Source organism: Peromyscus maniculatus, chromosome 8, assembly GCF_049852395.1.
Source record: "Peromyscus maniculatus bairdii isolate BWxNUB_F1_BW_parent chromosome 8, HU_Pman_BW_mat_3.1, whole genome shotgun sequence".
NCBI lineage: Eukaryota > Metazoa > Chordata > Mammalia > Rodentia > Cricetidae > Peromyscus > Peromyscus maniculatus.
Window position 1 is genome coordinate 92148310 of NC_134859.1, and position 23309 is coordinate 92171618.

General features: G+C 39.4%; 1 protein-coding gene across 1 annotated transcript in view; it reads left to right on the forward strand.

The window, feature by feature from the left end:
* Positions 1 to 23309, forward strand: part of Efcab3 (EF-hand calcium binding domain 3) — a 419664-nt gene that overhangs the window by 285319 nt on the left and 111036 nt on the right. The window contains exons 126-136 of the mRNA XM_076543522.1: positions 1148 to 1201; positions 2120 to 2224; positions 3652 to 3705; positions 5532 to 5636; positions 10284 to 10337; positions 14858 to 14962; positions 16116 to 16169; positions 16561 to 16665; positions 17800 to 17853; positions 19091 to 19195; positions 22828 to 22881. Coding sequence (XP_076399637.1) covers positions 1148 to 1201; positions 2120 to 2224; positions 3652 to 3705; positions 5532 to 5636; positions 10284 to 10337; positions 14858 to 14962; positions 16116 to 16169; positions 16561 to 16665; positions 17800 to 17853; positions 19091 to 19195; positions 22828 to 22881 — 849 coding nt within the window. The remainder of the gene's footprint in view (positions 1 to 1147; positions 1202 to 2119; positions 2225 to 3651; positions 3706 to 5531; positions 5637 to 10283; positions 10338 to 14857; positions 14963 to 16115; positions 16170 to 16560; positions 16666 to 17799; positions 17854 to 19090; positions 19196 to 22827; positions 22882 to 23309) is intronic.

The following is a 23309-nucleotide window of genomic DNA, read 5'->3' on the forward strand; positions in this document are numbered from 1 at the left end:
AAAAGAAGCATGTGGGGTAAGAGAATTACTTTACATATGTTCCTACCATGAGTGAAGCTGCTGAGGACACAATACAAGACAGTGTGGATGTGTGCATACTTTTCCTGCGGGTAAATGTCTCAGAGTGGAAACAGTGCATCATAGTCTTCAGTTCTATAAGAAATTGACAGATGGTTTCCAGAAGTGGATGTGCCATTCTGTACATTGTACATCCTCCACAATGCTAACAAGTTCTGTTTGTCTTCACTCGTTATCAGCATTTGGTGTTATCAGTTTGGGGGGAGGGGCAGTAACACTGGGGAGCAAATGCAGGCCCACACCTGCATGCCATGAAGACATCACTGCAGAGCCAACTTCCCCAGTCCCTGCCTTCAGGTGTGGACTTTCAATCATTCCATCCCCAAATGGCTTTAATTCAAATTTCCTTGACTCGTTAGAATATTGAGTGCTTCTAAAAGTGCTCATTAGAAATTTTGTGCCGCTTTTCTCCCTGTAGGTGAGAGGCAATTTTGCTTTACTCAATTTCATTTAAAAATGAGTTTAAAGCCAGCGGTGGTGGCGCACGCCTTTGATCCTAGCACTCGGGAGGCAGAGGCAGGCAGATCTCTGTGAGTTCGAGGCCAGCATGGGCTACAGAGTGAGTTCCAGGAAAGGCTCCAAAACTACACAGAGAAATCCTGTCTCGGAAAAAAAAAAAAAAAGAATTTAAAATTAAGATCTTTAACTAAGATAAATAGAATTGGCTACAGTATACACAGTATACATGCATAAAATTATTAAAAATAAAGAGGTTTTCTCAAACTGTCCCATTTGTAAACACCACAAAACTATACCAGGCTGCAAAGTACATTTAGGTTCTGATCATTTATATGTGTGTATGCTTAAATTGGTAAAGAGCTTCTCTGGGTATACCTTAGTTAATAAGGTTCTGGTTAACTTTTTTTGCTTACTTTAGATTATTTATCTTAAACTGTCATTCAGATTTCCGTGTGCTCGGCATGCCAGTCCCATTTCAGGCAGGTGTGGGCTCATTCTTACGACTGGACTTCAGCTTGTTCTCTTGAGGAGATCGATACAGCCAACTCCTCAGCTCAGCACCGTCTCCCTAGTCCCATTGTCGCATTTCTGTTTGTTTTGTGTCTTTCAGAAAACAATAAAGTTGACGTGAAAAGGGTAATAAGTGAAGCAAAATCTTTCACAGGTAAAACATTACTAAGACGCTTTTATTTTAATAATGCTGATGTGTTTTGCTTGGATTTCCCCAATATTGCATTGTAAGTTTATTAATGTTCATATTTTAAACATTTATAATGAAATTTTTTGCATCCAATTTTTCTTCTGTCTTTGACCTTGAATTAAAGTTCAGCCATACAAAGAAATAGTGATATTTAATAAATTACAATTTGTGGTTTCTGACAATACCATGCTCATCTTTCGCTGATGTTTTAATGGGAGATCTCAGATCAGCTATTCATGAGTTGAAAGGTCATTCCTTCCCTCCTACCTTCTTGTTTTGAGACAGGACTCTGCTATGTGACCCAGGATGACCTTGAACTTACTGTGTAATGGTAGGGTGGTCTCGAGCTTGAGTCTTTGTGCCTCAGCCTCCCACATGCTGGAATTGCAGGCATGAGGATCCATACCCGTTCCTTATTCTTTTCACCCCTCCCATCCTGACCCTCTTTTGCCAAGGCTTGTACCCTCTATTCCCCACAGCCACGTCTGCTCATTGCCTGCCTCACCTGCCTCTAGGCTTTGTGAGCTTGGAAGCTCTTGTTTAGAATCCAGGCAAATACTAAACTAATAATAATACTTCAGAGGAGTGAAGTGAATTGAGCTACTTCAGTCATAATCACATCTTGCAGTGTTAGGGGGTGACCAGGTAAGCCTGACTTAGTGGCCCATTAGAAATTATTAATTTCTTTGGGGTTGAGATGTCTTTTTGCCAACAGGCTCAGAAGACCATGCTCCCTTTTTATCAAAAATTAAGAAATATGTTTGCCTTACTAGGGAATGTGTGAGAAGGTGATTGTAAGGGTGACATTGTATGGGCCAGCCTTTTCATGATTTCAGATCCTAAAATTGTCATATACCAACAATTTTTCTTTTTCTTTCAAAGGAGGGAAAGTTGATGCAAATAGACTTCCAAATGTTTTGGACACATTTGGTATTTCACTCAGGCCTTATGAAAGCTCAAAGTTGCTAGATATGTTGCCAGTTAATGGTAAGTATCATGGCCACCATCTGGGCTTGTTAGATAGTTTGGTTTTGTGTCTAGTCTATGTAAAGAAGTTCCCAAATTAAAAATGCTTGAAAACTATTAAAACCTAATGATGATGCAAATAAAATCTCATCATTTAGATTTTAATTTAAGAATCATCAAATCTTTCAGCTGTAAATTTGCTACCAAAGTTCTTTATTGGTCTTGTTTTTAGCGAGGGGGCTGAGAGGGAGGGAGGGAGGGAGGGAGGGAGGGAGGGAGGGAGGGAGGGAGGGAGGGGGAGGGCTAGAAAGTAGAGGTGGGTGAGGGAAGAATGACCGACCGCAGGGGACAAAACAGCTAAATGACATCACTGCATGTTTTCACAGGAGTGAAATGTAGACTTTACCAAAAAGGTGATTTTATATATCTTAAAAAATTATATGTGTGCATGTAGTCAGACACATATGGGTCCATGCATGTGTAGAAACCAGAAGGCAACCTCAGATGTCATCCTCAGACCTTCACTGCTCTGGAGTCCACCCCTATGGCTAGCAGGGCCGGCCAGTGAGCCTGCTGGTCCTCCTGGTCTCCTCCCCCCCCCCCCCACTGGATTTACAAGCTTGCCACACAATTGCAAAAATTGGGGAGATGTAACTCAGATACCAGTGCTTACAAGATGAGCACCTCACTGTCGGACCCACCCAACCCAAGGCCAAAAAAAGAAGATAGATTTCTCAACTTCACTATGAAATGAAATAAAACTAAAAACAAATCAGGGAAACAAAAAAATACATTCAACTCCATAATTCAAAGACAAACCCACTGTTAGTATTTTCGTGGATTTGCTCTTCATGCTTTGAAGACATGAAATGACGGATTAATTGACAGATAATATTTGTGTTTGTATTAACTTGTTTATAACTCTTTTCATGGCATTAATATGTGTTCTGATCATAGAAAACCTTGGTGATATAAATAAGCCAAAGTAAAACTGTATCTAGGCCTTCCTCAAAGCTGTACCTACTGTCAAAGTTGTGATCCATGTGCTCCAGCACCCTGACTGTAACTCTGTCTTCACTTCATACTCTTAAAGATAAATCTGCACAGACAGCCTTAAGTCTCTTGAGACTTAGTTGTGAATGAGAAGGTATTTTGTTTATTTCCTTCCAGAGAAGCTGTTATAATTGAACACCCATCAACAGTGGTTAAGGTCTTTATTTCCCTCACATTTATAATACAGGGAAAAAAGAGGGATTTTAGACATCTCATTATTATTTGAATTTCACTCAGGTATCACTGAGACTGAGCATTTTGGTTCATATATTATCTGTATATATTTGAAATGCTCTTTAGGCAAAGATTTTTTTGAATTCCTTTTTTTCTGAGGTAGGAGTTGTGTACTCTCTTTTGACTCTTATTTCCAAAACACCTTTTTTTTTTTTAAATAGATGATGGAAGAGTTTTTCAGAAACAGTTGGTGAAGGCCGTGAAGTCTCTTGATGGTAAGGAGCAAAATAAAAAGGCCTTTAAGGCTATTCTTTGTACTGTGGAAAGAAGCATCCTGCTTTCTTGTACTCCTGTGTCCTCACTTAGGCCAGAATAGTGTCTGTATCAACCAAGTACTTTCCCATGCCGGAAGTGTTAGGCTCCTGTGGATTTCCCTCCTCTGGGTCCTAAGGGGGAATTATTGTTTTGACTAGAAAACAAAAAAGAAATGAGGGGTGTGGTCTCTCACCTAAAGACGTAGGTCAAACCACATGAGAAATGGAAGAAACAAAGTGCTAAAGAGGCCCACAGAAATCCACAAAGATACCCCCACAAAAAGACTGCTGGCAATGGCCGAGAGACAGCCGGGACTGACCTACTCTGGTGATGGGATGGCCAAACACCCTAATAGTTGGGCCAGAAACCCCATCCAAGGACTGAGGAATCTGGATGCAGACATCCATGGCTAGGCCCCGGGTGGAGCGCTGGGAGTCTAATTAGCGAGAAAGAGGAGGGTTTATATGAGCGAGAATTGTTGAAACCAAGGTTGGATAAAGCACAGGGACAAATAGCCAAACGAATGGAAACACATGAACTATGGACCAAAAGCTGAGGGGCCCCCAACTGGATCAGGCCCTCTGAATAGGTGAGACAGTTGATTGGCTTGATCTGTTTGGGAGGCATCTAGGCAGTGGTACCAGGTCCTGGGCTCACTGCATGAGATAGCTGTTTGAAACCTGGGACTTATACAGGGACGCTTGGCTCAATCTGGGAGGAGGGGACTGGACCTGCCTGGACTGAGTCTATCAGGTCGATCTCAGTCCTGGGGTGGACTTGATCTGGAGGAGGTGGGAAAGGGGGGTGGGCTGGGGGGAAGGGGAGGGGGACAGGAAGGGGGAGAACAAGGAAATCTGTGGCTGTTATGTAGAACTGAATAGTATTGTAAAATAAAATAAATAATAAAAAAATTAATTAAAAAAAAACAGTTAGGGTATTCATGAGTGGTGTACAGCTGTAACTCTTTTTACCTGATAAAGAACAAACTTATAACAGTATAACAGTTTGGATCTTTTGAAGTTGTGGTTGCTATATTTCATACTTGGGTTGAGAACTAGCTAGGATTTCTCAGAAAATGATACTTGTATTATGGCCATTATTATCTGGGAACTGAAGTCCTCCACTGATCATGGCTGCTGGGAAGTTACTACTCTTTCATAGAAGGGAGGTCTGGTTAAGCATGGAATTTATGCCATTAGAAAATATGTTCTCTACTAAACGGAGAAAAAGAGTGTTCATGAAATATTTCAGTTGCTATTCTAATCACCCATGCAGGAAAACCCATAATTTTTCCTTTTGCAATTCAGTGTTAATAAACTATGTTCCATGAGGTCAATAGAGGGCTTTTAGAAGGTGTATCTCTGAGTTCTCTGCTTTTAGTAAATATAAAATAAAACCGGTCACAATCACAAAAAAAAAAAAAAAGACTTAGGTCAAAAGTAGAGACTAATCATTTGCAGGGTCATGTAACAAAAATAATTCTTGTTCTACAAAATGTCAGTCAACTTTACATGGGTCTTTTCATAGACTCTTTAAGATGGTTTTGCTCTGTAGGCTTGTGCCCAGCAGAAGCATTGGGGGATTTTACTCTCCTGTTTATTGAGCAAAGTTGAAAGTTTGGGGTTTATCTTGAAATCGTAACAATAATATCAAGAAATGAATGGTGTTTTAAAATGATAATAAAATGGATGACCACCGTTAAATAAAAGATATACTAGAACATACAGCTGCACAGTCCAGTTAGAATTGTTCTGTTTGATTGCATGTTTCCTGTCCCCCTACTCAGAAGGCAGTGTTGATATCGATAGCCTGGATACGTTTTTAGAAAACATGGGGATCGAGATGACAGAGAAAGAATTCATGGATCTAACAACAAGGCTGCCAGAACCCTGTGAGTGCTGTGGGACTGGGGGAAGTGGGGAGCACATGTTCTCTAGTCTTGAAAACAAGGATTTCTCCAGTCAGACCTTGAAAATGTCATAGATTTTCCAAAAGATTAGGGAAAAAGGCTGCATCTGAAAAAAGGTCAGAAAAAAAAAATGCTGTAACTTTACTGCCAGCGATCTAAAATCCAGTTTCTTCCTCTGTGGATACAAAATGCTGTACAAGATAAAGCAAAGCCTTTAAGTCAGAGAATGACCAGGGAGTAGAAACCAGATGAAGGGTTTGCAAGAAGAGCATCAGTCCCATTTGCTTCTCCAACATGTCCAGTTCCCACAGCCGACACTCTGTTGAAAGCTGCTGTTCCCGAGTGCCCTGCTGTGTCCCTGTAGACAAAGTACACGACTCTGGCGTCTTTAATGCTTCTTTCGTTTATTGCCAACCTGTACTCTCGGGTGTGAATTCAGAATTGTCTTCCTTTCTGCCTTTCCTGAGGCTCAGGTGCTCCTTCCCCCAAACCAGCGGGTTAAGTGTTCTCAATGGAAATGTATAGAATGGAATAGGAAATTTCAGACGTACCACAGTTTAACATCAATTGGTATGTTCAGAGGTCTTTAAAAAAAAAAAAAAGATTTATTTATTTATTATGTATACAGTATTCTGCCTGCATATATGTCTGCAGGCCAGAAGAGGGCACCAGATCTCATTACAGATGGTTGTGAGCCACCATGTGGTTGCTGGGAATTGAACTCAGGACCTTTGGAAGAGCAATCAGTGCTCTTAACCTTTGAGCCATCTCTCCAGCCCTGGTGGTCAGAGGTCTTAGAGGTCTTATTGTTGCTTACAATAAGAACAGTTTAAACACTGTCATAAGTTATACTAATAAGCAGTTCTAACCTTAGTTTACTGTTTTTTCCACAACCTTGTTTTTCCTAGATGAGGTCACTTACTTATTGCATTATGCTTAAAATGTCACCTCTTTTACTTCAAACCTGAACTTATGGGTTTCAGTCTAGGAGAGCAAAGTTTTTATTTGTGACTGAGACAAATAGTTGGTCTGATAATCTCATATAAGGGATCATGAATGTGATAGTATTTACCTTAAAATTTTTACTTAAGTGAAAAAATAGAACCAAGGCCATATTTGTTTAATACAAGAATATTCTTTGAAGGACATCTTACATAAATATACTTATTTATCATTCCTAATTTCACTTGCTTTTAAGAAGGACATGGTTTTTGTTTTGTTTTGTTTTTTGTCTTTGTCTTTGTTTTTTTTTTTACATTCATCAGAAACTTGCAGTCAGAATCTGTCCGGGTTTTTATTCTTTCTCCAGTCTTCTGAGAATTATCCAGCCCAAATTGACCACAACTTTTTAGCAATTTGCCTTTAACCAAAATTTATATACCTTCCATTTTTCCATAGGAAAAGTTCCCTTTTCCATTTTCAGTTTGTCAGTTAATATAGTGATTAAAAATGACCATTTAGGCCGGGCGGTGGTGGTGCACGCCTTTAATCCCAGCAAACGGGAGGCAGAGCCAGGCAAATCTCTGTGAGTTCGAGGCCAGCCTGGGCTACCAAGTGAGTTCCAGGAAAAGGCGCAAAGCTACACAGAGAAACCCTGTCTCGAAAAAAAAAAAAAAAATGTCCATTTAGTAAAGAGTAGAGCTCCTGCCTGACCAGCAAATCTAGAAACAAACTCAACAGTTCAGTCCATAAGAATATGTATTAGTCAGGGTTCTGTAGACGAATGGGACTTAAGGAATGTAGAATAGTCTACAGACTGTGGGCCAGCTGGGCCAGCTGGGCCAGCTGGGCCTAGCTGTCTACCAATGGAAGGTCCAAGAATCGAGTAGTTATTCAGTCCATGAGGCTGGATGTCTCAGCTGATCTTCAGTATATGCTGGACTCCTGGAGAAGTAGGCCCTAATGTCAGTGAAGGAATGGATTTGCTGGAGAGAGCAAACAGGCAAAGAAAGCAAGCTTCCTTACTCCATGTTCTACTGCCAGCAGAAGGTGTGGCCCAGATTAAAGGTGGATCTTCCCACCTCAGAGATCCAGATTAGACGTGGGTCTTCCCACTTCGAATGATTTAATTAAGAAAAAAAAATCCCTTACAAGTGTGCTCAGTTTCTTGGGTTTTAGTTAATTTCAGATGCAGTCATGTTGACCATCAAGAATAGCCATCACAAATACAAAGGCACTAGTTTATTAAAAAATGCAGCGTATATTCATGAACTCACAGCAGCCCTGGCTGCCTGCTCAAGATCAAGACAGTCAACATTCTAGCATGGAGGGGGATGGGCTTATGAGCTGAGGGGCTATTGAGGGATTCCAGGGAAGGGAGAGTTGGTTTTAAGGATATAGCCCAACCATGCTAAGCCAAACACGCATATATAGGCAGCGCAGATTAGCCTCTGGTTTATTTTTTTTTTAAGGGCACAAACTTGAAAGGGGTAGGGACGAATTCAGAGAAATTGGGAGGAGTAGGGAGTTAATATGTTCTACATGTATTGTATGCATATATGGAATCCTCAAAAAATTTATAAAAATATTAGAAAACTGTAGCTTACAAGCTATGAGAGTTCAACATGCAGTGGACAACAATCTGAATGTAAGAATTCACAGTAAGAATTAAAAATAAATGGGGATAAATGGATAGTTCAGTCATTACTTACATCCCCACACAAGAATGAGGATTTAAGTTGAATTTCCAGAATCCACATTTAAAAAAACAAAAACAAAAGCACGCAAACAAACAAATCAGCGTTGTGGTACACAGGCATCAGAGAGACAGACAGATGGATGCCTGGGGCTCTCTGGCCAACCAACCTAACCTATATGCAAGTGAGAAACCCTGTCTACAAAAAAACAAGGTAAGCATCTACTAAGGAATGCAACTGGAGGGTGACCTCTGACCTCTACTTATACACACACAAGCATCTATGTGAATGCACGCCCACATGCCACAAACATATACACATACATGTTGTTGTTTGTCTTTGCTCTTTTGGGGGGCCCACCACCCAGCTCCCAAATAAATCACATACAGAGGTTTATTCTTAGTCATAAATGCCAGGCCTTAGCTTGGCTTGTTTCGCGCGCGCGCGCGCACACACACACACACACACACACATACACACACACAAGGAAGTGAAAGTAAAACTGAGATCATCAGGTTGATAGAGACCTTCTCCTATATAAACCAACCCCTGTCAATGCACAGTTTTCACTAGCAATCTAAACAGCATGCAAAAAAAGTGAACTTGCTCACCCTTAATTCTTGACTCCTCTTCTATTTTCTTGCTACCATAACCTCTCACAACTACTCACTAATCAGCATATTCAGCTGTTCCTGCCCTGTCCTATTTCCCACAAGAACAAATTCCTATCTTTAGTATTCTACCCTTAATTCAGACACTTGTGATCCTGGCTGATACTACTAACACAGCCTCCAGGATGGTCTAATGACTATAGTGTTGTCTTAAATTAATCCTACATAAAACAGCCAGGATAATTTAGTTAAAATGTAAATATGACCTTTTTATTCCTCAGTTAGAACCTCCTCAAGGGACAGGAGAGGACCCAGGCTCTTTTCCCAACATCTACATGTTGACATTTAAATGTTGATTGACAAGTATCTGTAACTCCAGTTCTAGGTAATCCAGTGCCCTCTTCTGGCCTCTGCAGGCTCCAGGCATGCAATTTAGTGCACAGACAGCATGTAGGCAAAGCACTGACACACGTAATTTAAAAAAAAATTAAACCCCTTCAAATAAGAGAGTAACGGAGCAATGAATATGATCAAAGTATATTACATACATATAAAAATATCAAAATGAATCCTATTGTTTTGTAAAGTTAATATGTGCTCATTAAAAACTTAAAACCTTCAAAGACCCCCTCATAGCTTACAGACATTTAGTTTAACAATATTCCAGGGACAGTACAGAACACTTTTTATGAATTATTCAATTAATTTATTAATGTCCATTAATGCTTATATTCATTGATACAAGTTTCTATGTCACATATGTCTATTGAACACCAGAATGTATACCTATCTCTATTTCTGTCTTAGTGGTAAAGTCACGGAGAAAACAAATTAATGTAAACTTTACGGACTCAGGATTTTTTTCTGCTGCTGTGTTCCTGGGCACAAGCAATAAAAAGAGTGCTAAGAACTGATAGAGTAATGTGCAAAAACCAGTCATCCGTTTTGACTCATCCTTCTAATCCTCCTACAGCAGTTTTCAATCAGGCCAGATCGAAATGCTTTAGTTGATCATGCTCTGTGCTTCGGTAGCTCCTTTTCCTAGTTCATTCACTGTCACTCTCTAATTATAAAAAGTGACGTAATGCTACCAGCTTTTCAGTGTATACCAGAATGCATGATCAGCATTTCCAAGAAATGTCAAATTAGAAACAGAATGCATCCAGAAAGCTTGAGAGATCTTATCCACAAGAGAATATGGTCCAAACCATCTTAGTTCTTATTGCTGTTAATGGAACCATTGAAGTCCAAAATTGTCTGTTATAGAGGGACAATTTAGTTAATGACTTCGTCAAGGCTGTGCTACATAATTAAAGACTGTATGTTTTTGTCTTTTTACTGAGTTTCGTTTTCTCAATATCTGAATTTTTCCTGTCTTATAGCTGAAGGGAAAGTGAAACTAAATAATTTAATGAAAGAAGTGTATTCTATTTTAGGTAAGTATGAAATTACTTATTTTTTTACACTGCTTTAATGACATCTCCTACTATGTCTTCATTTTCTTGTTAATTTTACCACTTTAACCTTTTGTTAATTAAGCTTGCTTTGAATCACCTATGCTTTTGCAACAAACACATGCCAAAACTTCAGCTATTTCAAAAATTAGACAATGACAAAGGTACTATCTACAGATGTAATTTTGGGGGTGGGTCATCAACAACATTTTCTGGGAAATTAAATGAGCATTGGGTTATTTGAAGTATGTTCCTTACAAGAACATAAACTTGGCCGGGCAGTGGTGGCACAGGCCTTTAATCCCAACAATCAGGAAGCAGAGCCAGGTGGATCTCTGTGAGTTCAAGGCCAGCCTGGTCTACAGAGTGAGATCCAGGACAGGTACCACAACTACACAGAGAAACCCTGTCTTGAAAAAAAACCATGAACTTCGTTGTAAGTAAGAGAGTTTTATATTTCTAAATCCGATGCATAGACTACATGAGGACACAAGTGTCCTCACATGTTGATGGTTTATCTAACAAAGAAAGATGCCAGACATGTTTTGTTTTTCATAATTCGGATTCATTTGATGGTGTTCTGTAACAAAGACAACACATTTCTCTTAATAGTATGAGAATTTTTGAGTTCTAATTCTACTTTTTGGTACCTCTTCAACCAAAGCCACAGAAGACACCATCAGGGTTGCCAAATCTCCTTCACTAGTGCTGATTCTCATTGGAGGAGCTAATGCCTGTGTCAATCAGGATAATTCATCCTGTTCTGTCTTTAAATCAACACTTGGGTGTTTTGTAGTGTAGTGGCTGTGTGCAAGTATTCGAGACTCTCAAGAGCAGAATTCAAATAGCTATGAGATGAAGATAGCAGAAGGGATTATACAAAGGGACTGGAAGGTGCAGGAATCCAAGGCCATTATCTTATCAGGCCTGAAAGATCAGTTCAAGTAATGCCTTAAATCTAAGACAAACAGTCAAGCATATTTTTCTTTTAGCATAGATAATCTCATCCATAGTATGAATCCAAGTACAACATGAAGAATTAGCAATGGTGCAAAGTCTCACCTCATTAGCTAAAGAAAAAGCAAGCTCTCTTCTATTTTAACTGCTTTATTATGTTCTGTAGGGTGATGATTGTGTTACATGATAGTCAAGTGAAATACAGGTTTTATGATGACCTTGAATTAAACAATTCCTGTGAATGGCATCAGCTACACTTAGTAATCCATCCCACCAGTTACTATTTACTTCCTCATAAACATTAGCTGGAGGCCTGGGGATGTGACTCATTTGCTAGAGTCCTTGCCTAGCATACATGAAGCCCTGGATTCAGTCCCCAGCATCACATAATCCACGAATGGTGGCACACTTCACACTGGCACTGGCACTAGGAAGGCGGAGGCAAGAGGATCAGAAGCTCAAGGTCATCCTTGACTACATAGCAAGAACAAGGCCAGCCTGGAATACATGAGAATCTGTCTACTGCTGCTACCCCTACCACTAATAATAATAATAGTAGCAATAATGATAATAATATAATAATGATGTTTCTTCTAACTCTAGTAAAGTGTTGTCCCTAGTAAAACCTAAGTGGATATTAGTACAGAAGATTATATCTTTAAGTCATAAGTGTATGATAGTAAATCAACAAAAAAGAAAATTATGACAAAAAGAATAAAAAAGAATATAAAAAATTAGTAAATCACTGCGTTTTCTTGTTCTGAAGATCTTAAGTGGAAGATTTCTATTTCTTGAAGGATGTGTACTTGTTCTGAGGGTCTTGTATCATAAGTCAGAGGTCCCATCCACATGCACTTTTACTAGAGTGAAGATCTTCATCCCCCTAGAGTTCACGCTGAAGCCCTAATCACCAGTGCAATGGCATCCGGAAGTAGGTGAGCAGGTCATAAGGGCTCGGCCTTCAGGAGTGGACTTCATGCCTCATAAACTGTAAAATGCTTGAGGGGAAATAAACTACTAAACTCTCAAAGACTTTCTAACAACACTCAGTCCTTGTCCAGTCCCAACCCATATTGTTATTCTGGGATCACTGTTAAGATGAGTACTCTCTTCTGTGGCACGTACCTGTGTGTTTTAGAGCTAAGAATGGTCTTGACATAGACATTAGTAAAACTCAAGTATAAATGATTCAAGAAATAACCAAAGAATGAGTGATCATCCTGCAGTCCCTGAGGGCAATAAATTCCACTGCTATGGACAAAATAAACTCTGAATCTGTAAGAATCCAGAATGATTCTTTTCTGTTTATCATACATCTTCTTTGTATTGGTACATAAAAAGTTTAAGTATTATAGCGTGCCAGCTGCATGCATGAAAGACTCTTAGGGATAGTGTCAATGAATTCACCCTCCTTTTTGCACTGCAACATGTTTTGGGACTCTATAGAGTATCGTGATCTCATCTAATCTTGCTTCCTAAAAGCTTCATCTGTAAATACCATTAACGTAAGAATTTTAGCTGGGCGGTGGTGGCGCACGCCTTTAATCCCAGCACTCGGGAGGCAGAGGCAGGCGGATCTCTGTGAGTTCGAGGCCAGCCTGGGCTACCAAGTGAGTTCCAGGAAAAGGCGCAAAGCTACACAGAGAAACCCTGTCTCGAAAAACCAAAAAAAAAAAAAAAATTGTATTATATGTAATATATGAACTTTTGCAAGGCACATTCAACCCATCACATGAATTCTAGATTGCTTTTCCTAATTTTGTGTGTTAGAATTCTGATAGACAGGGGCTAGGAATTTGGCTCAGTGGGTAAAGTGCTTGCTGTGCAGGATGGGGACCTGAGTTCGGATCCCCAGCACCCATGTAAAAAGGGAGGCATCACACTTCTGTAAGCCCAGGACCAGGGACCAGAGGCAACAGGATCCCAGACATTCATTGGCCATCCTGTCTAACTGAAATGGTAAGCTCCAGGTTCAGTGAGAGAACCTGTCTCAGACAATGAAGGTAGAAAAATGATTACAGAAGACACCCTGACATAGTCAACTTATGTCTTCCATGTGAGTTCTCATGGGTGAATGTACTCACACACTCATGTACACATGCATGCACACGCACAAGAATTCAGTTAGGAATCCAATAGAGTCTATAGACCACCTTGGGATGGTCCACATTTCAATAACATTAGTTCTTCTAGTCCATGAACACAGGGTTTCCTTCGGTTCACTTGGTTCTTGTTTCTTTCATCAATTTTCTTTTCAGAAAATTTCCTTAGCTAAATTTATTCCTAGATATTTTTAAATTTTATTTTATTATTTTTTAAATGGTGTGTGTCTGCATACATGAATGAAGAAGCCAGAGGCCTGGATCCTCTGGAGCTGGAGTTATTGGTGATTGTGAGGCACCGGACATGGTTGCTGGGAATGGAACTCAGGTCTTCTGGAAGAGCACAATGCACTCAACCTCTGGGCCATATCTGCAGACCCTTATTCTTAAGTCCTTTTGACAGCTATTGTAAATATAATTTCTTCTTTGGTTCTTTTTTTTTTTTTTTGATAGTTCATTGGTACTATACAAAAACACTACTGATTTTCACATGTTAATTCAGTATCTTATAACTTCATGAGTCTATCTATTAAATATTTTAACATGTTTCTGGTGGGTGATATTCTTTATGTAAGATTGTGTCATCTGTAAGATGATTTAACTTCTGCCTTCCAATAGATATATTGTTTCATCCTTTCTCTTGCCTGATACCTTTTACTAAAGATTTCCACTGCCATGTTAATAGAAGTGACCAGAGTGGCATGCTTAATCTCCTGTTAGAAAAGCTCCATTTTTTACTATAAAGTATGATATATGTTAGCTACAGGTTTAGCATTACTGGCCTTTTAAGGCACATCACTTGCATAACTAAAAGTATGTTTTAATATGAAAAGCCATTGAGCTGAATGATTGTTCTGCACCTATTATGTGATCATATGGTTTTTGTTCTTCGTTCTACTAATATGACATAACTTATATATCAGGGTTTTTTTGCATATTGAACCATCATCACTTTACCATGGTGAAAATCTTTTTGATAAAAGTTTAAATTTGTTTTGTTAATATTTGGTTAAAATTTGGTTTGTCAAATTCTGTATCTGTCTTTGTCAGAGGTACTGGCTTGTGGTTTTCCTTCTTGTGTCTTTTTCTAGCTTTGCTATTAGGATAACAGAACCCAAGTCTATTTTTGAAACACTTTCTCACAAGCATTTACCAAATGCATTTTTGGTACATTCTATTACTTAATAATTAACTAATTAATATAAGACATGTAATATATGTGCCTTTCTACGAGAAATTTATGTGCATCATAACTTGTAGTTACAAATACTATCATTTCAAACTCCTAGAGTAAATATTTAAATTTTACTTCATACAAAAAGCACTCAATTATTACTTGTTTTATGCATAATTAAGGTTCACAGATTTCTTGATTTCACAGGGTCAAGAATCATCACTTTCATGTTCTCAAATTCTCTTCTTGCCGCCATTTGTGTCTTCTAGGAGAGCCAATAGATGTTTATGACCTAGAAGATACGCTGAAAGACATGAAAGTGGAGTTTACAGACAGAGAGTATACGACTCTGATAAGAAGTCTTCCACTTGATGGTAAGCATATGCATATTGTATTGCTATGTATTGCTAAGGATTGATATGTATATAAATCCTTCAGAAGGTTTTTGAGTACTTGATCGTGAGACTTTTCTAAGATGGTAGCAAATTTTTACCAGGGTTTTTTATTTCTTAATATTTTATTCAATATTCATCCATGCACATAATATGTTTTTATCAACTCCATCCCCATTCCCTTCCCTCCAACTCCTCCCTTAAATACCCTCTACTTTTCCCTCCTAACTTCATGTGACCAGAACTTTAAAATCATTTCTTAGAACTTCCAGAATATTTTTGCCAAAAGAATATCTGAATCATTTACTTTTCAATAAACAAAAGCTGTTTCACTCACTCCTCCCAGTAAGGCCTGTGTATTGTCTTTGTTTGCATTAATATCCCAGAGAGTACAAATAAAGATGCAAAAAGGGAAAAATAAGTGAGGTTAGTCACTTATTTATAATTAGAAATTTAAAAACAAATCAAACGGGTTATGTGTTTCAGAGTTTACAGCCAATGGTCATCATGTGCATGAGTGAATAGATTTGCCTCATGAAAGTCTTTCTCAAGGGGCTGGAGAGATAGCTCAGTGGTTAAGAGAATTTGCCTTTATTGCAGAGGACCTAAGTTCAATCCCCAACACCTACATGGTGGCTCACAACTGCCTGTAACTCCAGTCCCAGGGGATCCAATGCCCTCTTCTGGCCTCCCCAGTCAAAGGCACACAAATACTGCATATATGTGCCCCCAAAACACCCACACACATAAAATGCAGAGGGGGGTTTCAAATTGAAAAAAAATATCCTTTCTCCAAACAAACTACATTTCAATGAGAGAATACAAATAAATCTAGAAAGAAACCAATAAAATTGATCTTTTTGAAGTTGTGGGATTGTAAGAATTGTAGTTCATGCCGGGCGGTGGTGGTGCACACCTTTAATCCCAGCACTTGTGAGGCAGAGCCAGGTGGATCTTTGTGAGTTCAAGGCCAGACTGGTCTACAAAGCGAGTTCCAGGAAAGGCGCAAAGCTACACAGAGAAACCTTGTCTCAAAAAACCAAAAAAAAAAAAAAAATGTAGTTCATTGCTTGTATGCTTAAGCAAATCTACCTTATTAATGTTTTCTGACCTGAGTTATCTTTTCTTCTCACAGCTTCAGGAAAGGTGTTTAAGAAAAGGATATTGGATGGTATAAAGACTCTTAAAAGTGAGTGTAAAGCATCATGAGAACAGATAAATATACATGATTCTGATCCTGTTCATGTGCATAAATCCATCTTTATTAAATAGAAATATCATAAATGTATTTTCTCAGAATTATATTTTAGATTTTATTATATTTCCCAACATAATGTGTTGGGCTATTATGCTATAATTCCCTGGGAATTTATCTATACCCATTCAGAATTGAATATGTTTGATATGAGCAAAAGACACCATCATAGAATGAGACACTACATCTAGTTTCAATGTTGTTTCTCCTTACACCTGTCTTCCTGAATCTAGACACTCATGAATAAAATGATAACCATAGAATACCTAAATGAATAAGAGTTTTCCACATTTTAATATCTTTTTAATACCTTACCTCTCCTCAGGGGGAAAAGTTGATGTAAATAACCTGAGCCCATTTCTGGAGACCATGGGACTTGATCTCTCACAGAAGGAATTTGAAGACTTTGTAGAAAACCTACCAGTTGATGGTAAGCTCTATAGGTTTGAGCATCTCCCTCTGGGGACACCTCAGGTTTAACAGCAACCCTAGAAGGCATTGATTTGACATCCAGAGGGTGTTCTGAAAAGTTTACAGTAGAATACAGATAAAAACACATGCTGTCTTTAATTAGTTTAAGTCTCACAAGTGTCCTCCACCATGGACGGCGAAAGGAAATGAGTCCCAACAGACCATTCTCAGGTCAAAGAGTGAAGAAAGAAAATCAAATGAGAAACGTTTGGTAGGCACACCGAATAGTGCGTGATTGCAAAGGAGTCCGCCTATTGGGGATGTGGAAAATAGACTGATGATACTGAATGCTGTGAATGCTTTGCCTGTCCTGAATTAGAGAAGCAATGGCTAGAGAGAAACAGGAATTTTAAAAGATACAGAACTGTGGATACTGAGAATAATTAGGTATTGTGTGTGATATAAGCTTTGGGTTTTAAATACAATAATAAAATGAGAATTTTTTCCAATGGAAAATAATTTGCCAATATTGACTGAAGATGTGGAAAATATAGCTAGGTAGACATGGTAGTTATAAAATTAGTCAGCTCTCTACCACTAGCCATAATGCCAACAAGAAACAACGTCTTAAAACAGGTCTTTCCTTTGTCCTCTTGTTTTGTGGTACTAGAGATTGAACCTAGGGCCTCGCACATGCTAGCTGAGTTCTCTTTACCACTGTGTTATATCACCAATGCAAGCCCAGATAATTATAGAGATAACTTCTTTCAAATCTTCCAATAACTGTTTGTTTTAATGCTGTTTAAATGGATCCAGAAAGCACACTGGGAATGATGGAAGTCTCTTGAAACCTTGAAGTCTACCTCCAGTGACATGCCTCCTCCAACAGGGCCACACCTCCTAATCCTTCCCAAATAGTTTCACCAACTGGGGACCAAATATTCAAACATAGGAGCCAATGGTAGCCATTCTCATTCAAACCAGCACAATGGATAAAACTAAATAGAAAAGGGAGGAAGATATGTTACATCTACTTGGCATTAAATACCTAAAAATATAATGTAAGCATCTAGAACTAAATTTTGGATGTTGCCAGTGTTCTAGCTGGAACAAGGGGAAAGATCCTCACTGTTGCTCTGTGATTTTCTTGCAGAGAATGGAAAAGTTGATATGAAAAACATTGTGGCAAAATCGAAAGATTTCGAGGGTAAGTTTCTCCAATACTGATATGCAAATGCTATAAATAAATATCTTAGGGAGCTGGAGAGATGGCTCAGAGGTTAAGAGCACCGACTGCTCTCCAGAGGTCCTGAGTTCAATTCCCAGCAGCCACATGGTGGCTCACAACCATCTGTAATGAGACCTGGTGCCCTCTCCTATATACATAATAAATAAATAAATCTTTAAAACAAAAAAAAAATACATATCTTAAATGTTTCCCCCAATATATTGTTGATATCAGCATAGACATTTTACTCAAATACTTGTCAGATCAAATTTATTTGATAATTTATGTATTCAAAATAAGCCACAAGATTTATCTTTTCTTATTATTGTTTGTTTTGTTTGGTTTATGAGGAAGGGTCTCTCTGTGTAGCCCTAGCTGTCTGGAATTCCCTGTGTAGACCAGTGTGACCTGGACCTTACAGAGATCCTACTGGCTCTGCCTCCTGCATGCTGGGGCTAAAGATCTAAGTCACCACGGCCAGAGCAAGTCCTGTGTTCCTTAAGGATACATACATTTCCATTATAAATATTTGTTGGCTTCATGTAAATCACTAAATTTCAAGTAAGCACATTAATGTCTAGGTAAAGTTTTGGAAAGCTCAAGATGTTTTTTTCTTCATGATCAGTTTTATAAGTCTGAATAATTACTATCAGAATTATTTCTGCTGGCAACTCATTATCCTATTTGTGTACTAGATTGCATTCTGCATGCCAGTCCCTGGCCTTTGTTATGTTAGTATTACAAGGGTAGCATTGCCTTGATGTCCGTCTGTTGACACTTTGTCACTTCGTATTTGCTTCTCCCATTTTGTCTTTTCTCCTTAACTCCGAACTGAGATTGTATCCATATAACTATTATTTTTAAAAGACATATCACAGATCATATTGGTTAATAACATGTTCTTACAGATACCTTTTTTAAATTAAATTATTAGGCCAACCCAGTGGGAAAGCTACGTGCCATGCAAGCCTGGTGACATTAGTTCAACCTACTGTGGAAGGAAAGAACTGAGACACAAAAGCTGCCCTCAGACCTCCATATGCCATAGCATGAGTCCATGCATGCACACACATAACATACACACACACACACGAGAGAGAGAGAGAGAGAGAGAGAGAGAGAGAGAGAGAGAGAGAGAGAATAAATATTTTTAAATAAGTTACCAGTTCTTAAAATTTTTCACCTGTAACCATTCAAACATTCTGCCTTTTGAAAGGAGAAAAGATTGGTGTCGGTGGCCTGAAAAACACTGTTGGAGAAATAGGAGTTGACCTCAATGACAGAGAATATGTGAACCTGCTGGAAACATTGCCATTTGATGGTAAGCTGCATGCATGTTACTGTGACCTCCAGAAACTATCTAGTCTTTCGGTTCTACTTTTTGAAATGTATGTAGTTTTGTGGGTTTTTTTTTTAACTTTTCCCTTTCCATATGTGTGCAGTGTGCATGTGTGGTGGACATTAGTTTTTCGGTGTGTGTAGGCACAGTGTGTGGGTGTGCATGCACGTGGAGTCCCTGGTTGATGTCATGAATCATCCTCAATACTCTCCTTCCTCATTCATGGAAGCAGTGTCCCTCAACCAAACCCAGCCTTCACAGGCATAACTGGCTCACTAGAAGCTTGCTGGAGGACCCCCATCTCTAATCTTTAAGGCTAGAATTACAGGGGCAGTGGAGAGAGGGCTGCCACACACACTGGCATGTACGTGAGTTCTGGGGACCTAACCTCTGTTCTTAGTGCATGGTGCAAGCACTGAAGTGTGTATTTTCAAATGTGTGTGTGTTGAAATGTTGCCTGCTGCTCCTATGATGCTTCGGGCACAGAACTTAACACTTTATTTTATTTTATTTTTATTTTTATTTTTTTTGGCTTTTCGAGACAGCGTCTCTCTGTGTAGCTTTGTGCCTTTCCTGGAACTCACTTGGTAGCCCAGGCTGGCCTCAAACTCACAGAGATCCACCTGGCTCTGCCTCCTTAACTCTTGAAACATTTTCCATACAATCACTGTTGAGAAGAAAGAAAATAAAGCATTCCTGCTGCTTTTTCAGTGCAGGGAGGGAGGGGTACATCTTTGATCCTGGTACACAGCAGAGGTCTCCTGAGACATCCCTGCCCTCTCTAAGACACTTTTCTAAGCCTTGTTACTAAGATTCACCTTTCCTTACCTTTTACTCCTCCCCCGAGGCTAAACCCTCAAAGTTCTTGTCTTCATTCTCATTGCTTAGGAGCAGGCCAAATTCCTCTCCCTTTTCCCTCAGTGTTGTTTCTTCTTTAGCCAAGAGGCTCAACGTGTTCCCAAAATAAGCCTAGTTTAGTTTAGCGTCGTTTCATTAGGTGAGTCGCACACTGAAGTCAAGGTTAACCTTATACTCACTATGTAGTCCAAGCTGGCCTCAAATTCACAGCAATCCACCTGCCTCCCAAAGTAAGCTTTAAAAAGCTTAGCCAGACATGGTAGCAGCTGTCTGTAATCCCAGTACTAGCAAGGCAGGGGAAGAGATGGAGGGAGTGGGGAGGGATTGAAAGATAGTCTGGGCTACATAGTGAAACCCTGTCAGAGGGAGGGAGGCAGAAAGAAAAAAATTAACTTCTTCTTGGGCTGGAAAGGTAGCTCAGTGATTAGGGGCACAGGCTGCTCTTGCAGAAGAACTGTGTTTCATTCCCAGCACCCACTTGGTGTCTCACAACCATCTGTAACTCCAGTTCCAGGGGATCCGGTGACCTCTTCAGATCTCTACAGACACTAGGCATACAAGCACACACTTGGTAAATAACATATGCAAGCAAATACTCATACACATAAAATTAAAAATAAATCTCTTTTTTTAAGTGCCTTCTCAACAAATACCTACTTCTGTAAGTAATTCTTGTATCAGGTGCTAAAAAATTAACTTTTTCCATATTTTTACACCAGTTTGGAAGTTAGAAAAACCTTCAAGTATGATTCTTGCTATTAAGGATTTGCTTCTGCCTCTTAGGGCACAGACATGTCCACACTTTAGTATGAGATAAGTGAAAGTAAAAGAAGGAATATGTGGTAGAAAAGAAAGATGGAGCTGGGCGGTGGTGGCACACGCCTTTAATCCCAGCACTGGGGAGGCAGAGGCAGGCAGATCTCTGTGAGTTCAAGGCCAGCCTGGTCTACAGATCGAGATCCAGGACAGGCACCAAAACTACACAGAGAAACCCTGTCTCAAAAAGAACAAAAAGAAACAAAGAAAGAGAGAAAGAGGGGTGAGGGAGAGAGGGATGGAGGGAAGGGGGAGGAAAGAAGGAAAGAAAGAAAGAAAGAAAGAAAGAAAGGAAGGAAGGAAGGAAGGAAGGAAGGAAGGAAGGAAGGAAGGAAGGAAGGAAGGAAAGAAAAAAAGAAAGAAAGAAAGAAAGAAAGAAAGAAAGAAAGAAAGAAAGAAAGAAAGAAAGAAGGAAAGAAAGAAAGAAAGAAAGAAGGAAAGAAAGACAGGAAGACAGGAAGAGAAAAGAAAAGAAGGATGGGGGACTTCAAAAGTAGGAAATATCCCAGCACATGGGAGGCTGAAGTAGAAGAATCCAGAGTTCAAGGCAAGTCTGGGATACACAGCAAGACCCTAGCTAAAAGAAAAAAGAAAAAGAAGAAAGGCTAAGAGAGTATCAAGGAAGCAGGGATGGAAAGATTGTATGAACCAAAGGGTGTAGAGGACTACAGTGAAACATGTGAGGACCATTGCACTTGGAAGCCCACAGCATCTATGATTACATGTATGAGAGCAAACCATTGGTTTATGTTCCAGCATGGATGAGGAATGGACATGACAGTCCCCACCCCTGGCTGAGAAGCTATAGACAGTTGGGCGGCTGCTAAGGGAGATTCTGTTTTCTTTGGGAATGTGGTCCCTGGCAGGTTGCTCCAGAAGGGGACCCTATATCCATTCATATACAGGGAACACTAGTTGGATTCAGTGGGCAATTTTAAAAAGTGGTGGTGTTGGGAGATGCTCAGCAGTTAAGAGTAGTTGCCGTTCTTTCAGAAGATTTGAATTTGGTTCCCAGGATTCACATCAGACAGCCCACAGCTCCTGTAACTCCAGGTCCTAAGGATTCTACCCCATCTTCTGGCCTTCGGGGGCATCCACAAAGCATGTACACTCGTGTACACACAAAAATTAAAATATTTTTTTAAGAGGACATGAAGTTGGGAAGAAAACATGGGGGAAACCTTGGTTGTAAATATGATTGAAACACAATATATACATGTATCAAATTCTCAAAGAATAAATAAAATATATTTTTAAAAGTAATTGAAGGGGCTGGAGAGATGACTGGATGGTTAAGAACATTTGCTGCTCTTGCTGAGGACACGGGTTTGGTTCTCAGCACCACGTCAGGTAGCTCACAGCCATCTGTCACACTAACTCCAGGGAATCTGATGCCCTTTTCTGGCCCCTGAGTACACCAAGCAAGCATGTGTTGCACAAACATACATGCAGGCCAACACTCATACACATAAAAGGTAAAATTAAATATTTTTAAAAATAATTAAAGTTGGAAACAAAAATAAGAATGATGAGTGCAAGTTTCAGCTCTTGTATAGAAGCCAGTATTTGTCTTAGAGGTGGGTGTATTAACAGAGCAGTTAATAACACATAGCATTTGTCTGGTCCCAATGATGTTCAGGAGCCATCCTTGACACACAGCAACAACACCTTATCCCAGTGTTACAGTGGAGGAAACAGAGGCATAGATCTGCTTAAGCTAAATAATAGCAAAGCCTGAGCATTTACACTCGAGCTCTCAGCCCTACACCAGACACCCTGTGCCATCATGACGTTCGTTCCTTAATTTCATGACTTGAAGGTGGAAGAGGACCCACTTCTTAAGGTCAACCACAGAATGAAAAGCTCACCCTGTATTCACTGAGACATTCTCTGTCCTGAACTGTAACTTTCTCTTTTTTTTGTTTGTTTGTTTTCTACAGAAAATAACAAAGTTTTTCTAAATAGACTCCTGTCAAGTCTGAGGGCTTTCAAAGGTGAGTAGTAAATGTTAGGAGAAAGGAGTATATAGGATTGGTTTGAGATTCTCCACCTTTGTCCTTTTTTCCTAGTTTATGGTCATGATTCTTCTGGAACCTGTTCTACACATTGATCACTTTGGTCTTTGTTTATGTATGGCATGTAAATAGGTCAGCAGCAAGTTCAAAGGAACCAGTTTTGAATGCACAGCTTTATTTCTGTGGGTCTTGGACAGATCTCATTAGTACTTGACTATCACTGTGCTGGACCATAGCCATCACAACGCTCAGCTAAGAATTGCAATTTAATAAAATGACCAATTTAGAAAATACTGCAACTCAGATTCCAGTTTTCTGGTCATAAGCACTCCATATTTTCAAGCCACATATAATTAAAATATCACCATTTGCATAAGTCACAACTGCTCTAAGATCTCGTTGGAAGT